Source organism: Frankliniella occidentalis, unplaced genomic scaffold (genome assembly GCF_000697945.3).
Source record: "Frankliniella occidentalis isolate FOCC.00 unplaced genomic scaffold, Focc_3.1 Scaffold58, whole genome shotgun sequence".
In the NCBI taxonomy this organism is placed as follows: Eukaryota; Metazoa; Arthropoda; class Insecta; order Thysanoptera; family Thripidae; genus Frankliniella; species Frankliniella occidentalis.
Genome location: NW_026267188.1, coordinates 1,293,328 through 1,298,359, shown reverse-complemented (window position 1 = coordinate 1,298,359; position 5,032 = coordinate 1,293,328). Strand labels below are relative to the sequence as shown.

The following is a 5,032-nucleotide window of genomic DNA, read 5'->3' as shown; positions in this document are numbered from 1 at the left end:
CGCCCCGCCCCCCTCCACGATGAGCCTGGGGCCGCTTATTGCTCCGCGATTGTATTGAGAGGCGATAACTCGCATCCTCATAATTTCCCTTATCCCGGGCCGCAAGCTCGCACGCACGCGCTCGCACGCTCGGCGTCGTGCACGTGCAGCACAAGCGCACGATCTTTATGTAACGCTGTATAACGGTGTGTGTGTGTGTTTGTGTGTCTCGCAGGTATACCAACTACGGCTTCAAGTACACCTTGGAGACGCCCATCTCGACGTCGCAGAGGAGAGAAGACGACAGGGTGACGTACATCAACAAGGGCCAGTTCTACGGCATCACCATGGAGTACATCCCGGACCCGGAGACCCCCATGCTCAAGAACCATACGGTCAAGGTGAGTGCAAATGAGCAAACAGAGAGAGAGACACAGTTGGAGAGAGCGCGAAAGAGCGCTGCAGCAGCTGCTGCTGCTGATGGGGCGTTAGAGAGTCCCTCTTTGATTGAGTGGAGCCACCCCGCGTCGACCTGATGCGCGCTGCACAAGCTGCTAATTGATGGGGCTCAAAAGAGGTCAGAGGCAAATGACCACCAGTGAGAGTGAGTGTGTGTGTGTGTGTGTTGAGTGAGTGAGTGAGTGTATTCGCTTGGCTGACCCCGCGCACGTCGCAGGGGTTTGGTCAGCACTTTGCCCTGCTGAGCCGGCCGGCCGGGCATATAAGAGGTTGTGCGCACCATGGGAACAACGAGCAACGAGCCCAGGCACTCTCAAAATGCGTCAACGCATCGCGCGCCGTGCGTGTGTGTGTGTGAGAGAGAGTGTGGAGAGGTGTGAGCTAATTCATTGCGACACGCTGGAAGTGGAGAGTGGGGCCGGGACAGCTAAGCCCTCTATCAACGCCCCCCTCTCCCTTTCCCATCTCCTGCCCCCGGCCCCCCTGCTCGCTCGGCCCTGCCGGAGCCCCTCGCTCCTCTCCCGACTTATTTGAGAGTTTGGGATTCTGACGACGGCTGTTAATCCCCCTTCTTGTGCGCGTCATCGGGATTGGGATTGGGGACACGTATGGGCCGCGGCCTGAGCCACTGTCACCAGATATCCCGCGCTGGCCTGCCCAGCCCTGCCATGCCCGTCCCGTTGCCTCCCTTCCCCCATGCCCCTCTCTTCACTCTGAGATTTGTCCCCGTCACGGGAAGAAAAGTAGGCGGGGAAGGGGGGGGGTACGATTATAGGAATACGGAATCTCCACCACACTGCTGGGGAGTGAGGTGACAGTGCGCCCAAAGCGGGTCTTATTTTTCTCATCACACAAGGCTGCTCACATATAACTCTCCATACGATCTGGTTCAAACCCACGACTCTCCGGTTAGCCGTTGCGGGGGGAGGGGGGGGGGTCAGGCGCGTCGCGGGGGCAGCTGCCGGCCAGCGGCAGCAGCAGCATCTAGCAGCGCCTGCCTGATCGGTCTGAGAATGCGTCTTCCAATTATTGACGAGCGTGGTCGCGGAGGAACTCACCCCGTTGGTGCAGCCCAGCCCGGCACGGCGTGGCCCCCGGCAGTGCGAGGGAGGCTGCCTCGCTACTCCAACCTGTTGCCGACTCTCTCGCACTGCCACGCCACTCGGACTCATTGTTGCTAACTGGCGCGTAATTGACGGCAGTGGACGCTATCACGTGCCCCGCCCCGCCCCGCCCCGCCCCGCCATTGGCGGCCAATCAATAACAACACGACGAAGCACGTCAAGCCGTTACCGTTAAGGGCGTGGCGGGGCGGGGTGGGGCGGGTCCTGGAGACCACTGGAGACACGCCCGCTGTCGCGCGACGTGCCCGCCTCGTGTCCTGGAGAAAGCCAAGAAAAGGCGTCTCTTTTTCGTCTCGTAGAAAATAATGGTTTGGGCTGGATGAAAAAAAAACGGGAGGCAGTAGTGATGTTCTGTTGGTCTGCGGCCGCTGCCGCGGGCTGTTGTGCTTGATGCCGCTGACGGGAGTGGCGCCTCGCTGGAGAAACACCAAATGGAGGCTGCCGGCGAGGATGCGCGCGGATGTGTAGCACAGGCGCACGGTGTAGAGAGATACGTACTGGGTAACTAATAATGGATCCAAAACTGGGACCTCCCCAGGTACCCCAGTGTCCCCACCGTATCTCTCTACACCGTGCACAGGCGCCTCGCTGGAGGAACACTGGAGGGTGTCATCTGCGCGGCGCCTTGTAAGGCCGTGGCGAGTACTTGGCTTACTCTCTTCGCGCGCGCGCGCCCCCGCGTAGCAGGATACCCGAGCCGGGCGGGGCGGGGCGGGGCGGGGCGGGGCGCCGGGCCCGCTCATAACAGTGTCATGATAACGCTCCCGGAAAGGAGAAAACGATGCTCGCACTTACGCGCGGCCCTATGTGTGGTTCTCTCTCCAGCTCCAGGACGCCGCCGCGGCGCTGGAGAGGATGCTGGCCGGCCCGTCCGGGAGGGCCCGGGAGAGATTAATTTTACTTGTCAGCGGCTTGGCGGTTGGTCTTGTTATCTGTCTCCGTCCCTCTTTGTGTGTATCATTGGCTGTGTGTGTACCACTCTCACTCGCTCCTCCTAGCTCTCACCGGCCCCGGCGGCAGCCATGTTTATTCATCTGTCAAGAGCTCATATCCAAATCAATCGCCGCGGTGCACCTGTGGGCCCCATGCCCCGCCCCGCCCCGCCCCGCCACGAAGCTGACCGGTCCGGCGCGGCGCGAGGCGACAGGCAATCCACTCCAGCGCGGGGTGGCTCCAGCAGCTGAGCCCCCCCAATACCCTCTCCTCTCTCACTAGATAACGAAAGCGGTAACCCGAACGTCGCCGTCGCCTCATGCTTTTTCTCCCTCGCGTCTCCTTCTCCTCCTCCTTCTTCTTCACCTTTGTGGCCCAGATTATTTTTCGGCCCGTTCGGTTCCCATGGTGCGTGTCCCGGTCCGGCGCTCTGGCCGATGGGGTGTGCTAATGGCTCGTACGCCGGGAGGAGCCACCACGGGGCCGTGGAACCACGCGACCAAGCGTCCCTAAACGCGGCCCACTTTGCATGTGTGTGTGTGTCTGTGTGTGTGAGCCTAGTGCTTGACCGCCCGCTCGGCTAGAGGTACTATAATACGTTGGGCTGATCAAATTTCGCTGAATATTAATTCCTTGGTGTACGGGGTCCTCGGCCGGCCGCCCGGGCCCGGGCCGGGGCCGCGGGTCTCCTGGCGCCGCTCTGCTGCGATTCGTGATGAAATGTTAAAGCTGCGTGAGGAAACGGCTTGGCACGCTGACCGCCTCGAGCCGAGCCTCCAGCTCCAGCCAGCGGGCCTCCACCCGGCCTTTTCACCCAGAAAAGCTTAAGAGCACTGTTGTGAATATTGCTTGTTCCGGGAAAATAGCCATGATAAGTGTGGCAAAGTTTAACAGTTTCCTTCATAAATTGTGATTTGATGCCAACTTGGTGGCCATTGTTTGTCTCAACCATATTTCATGGTGTCCTTGGATCAGTCGCACGAAGGGTGGCAAAAGCTAATCATTTTTCTATCTGACAGTCCAGCTACAGCCCGGCCTCCAAACGGCCACTCTGGCTTCAAATTCGACGCTTAACCGCCACGATATTAGCTCCCAAGCCGACTCGAGTTTCCATCAAAGCAGAGACGCGTATGGCCGTTTCCTAAAGTGTTAATTAAGCTATTGTGGGTCATTAAGTGGAGCCTTTAAGCGGCGGCCTCGTCTTTTTATGTGAGCATCCGCCGGCCAGTGACTCCAGGAGTCTCCAGGAGGCTCCAGGAAACTCCAGCCAGCCTCTTTGAGGATAAGAGCACCACGTTGCGTACGTCGCATGTCGACTGTGTATCAGCTGTAATATGCGTAGATTGAAATCTGCTTCATACGTGATCTGACTTCTCCCTATCTCTCTCTCTCGCTCGCTCCTCCCATTTCATTTTGCCCTCCTCCTCTCCTCTCATTACTTCCAATCCGTGTTCTTTTTTATTGTTATTTTTCGGTGAATGGAATGAATTCCCTGGCCCTTGTCCGCTAACGGCCTGCCGGCCAGATAAGCGCCGCGCGCGGGCTTTTTAAAATTTCACTTGTCTTGTCGACTTGTGATTGATACGGCTGCGGAGCGCCGGGAGTATATCTTCCTGTCAGGCCAGTGGGAGAGGGGAGGGAAGGGGCGCTCATGTGTTCCTCCCTGCCCCCACCTCATTCGGCCCCTCTCCGTTTCGTTTCCCCTCTTACTTTGAACAGAAACCAAAACTTTTAATTTCTCCCCTCTTTGAGGCGCGTTGTTGTTGTTGTATCTCCCCTGCTGTCCGTGCGCGTATCTTCACTTAGCCCTATCCGATCTCGCTGCCCCCTCCCCGTCCTCTCCGAGGATGTGGTGCGGCGGACTAGCGTGCGTGTAAGATTATCTCTAGAATGCCATAACGAAAAACAAACTACAGGAATAAAGCTACAAAGAAAGCAACTTGTCAGGTGGAGCCCCCCTCCCTCCCTCCCTCCCCCCATTTTCTCCCCTCCCGCGGCGCCCGAGCCTCATCATTTGACACCGCTTTGCGCCCCAATGCACTGTTAAGTATTTCTAACAATAAATGTACATTGCGTAATTCTGTCTGTAGACAGCTTGTAGCTTACTCACGAAATTTTGTAAACTTTCATTTGCACTTTTGTGAATTTTTGTACACCTGCCTACTTCCCCTGGCCTGGTCGGCAGGTGAGAGACAGTGTGACGTATGGGCTCATGGAGGCTCATAGAGGTTCATAGAGCTTAAATAGGCATACATTGAGGAGATCTGACGATGTGACTGTCCCGCCCCGCCCCTCTTCTGTTCTCGTGACGAAGCGCGGCCGCGAGTTGCCCATGACTGACCGCACGCTGCGCACAGGCGCCCGACCGTCTTGCTTCTTCGCCTCAATTAAATGTTTCCGATCTTGCGAACGAGGGAGCGAGCGAGGCGCGCCGCGTGTTGTGTATTATGTAGGGGAAAAATGCATTTCCGCCTGCCATGGAGCGCGAGCGGCTTTATTAAGATTTCTTTATCTTGGTACCTCCGTGTGTGTGTGTG

General features: G+C 57.8%; 1 protein-coding gene across 5 annotated transcripts in view; it reads left to right on the top strand.

Moving 5' to 3' along the window:
- Positions 1 to 5,032, top strand: part of LOC113213422 (protein grainyhead-like) — a 30,150-nt gene that overhangs the window by 1,596 nt on the left and 23,522 nt on the right. For all 5 annotated transcript variants that reach the window (XM_052267769.1, XM_052267768.1, XM_052267767.1 and 2 more), the window contains exon 2: positions 215 to 380. In XM_052267769.1, the coding sequence (XP_052123729.1) occupies positions 215 to 380 (166 nt within the window). The remainder of the gene's footprint in view (positions 1 to 214; positions 381 to 5,032) is intronic.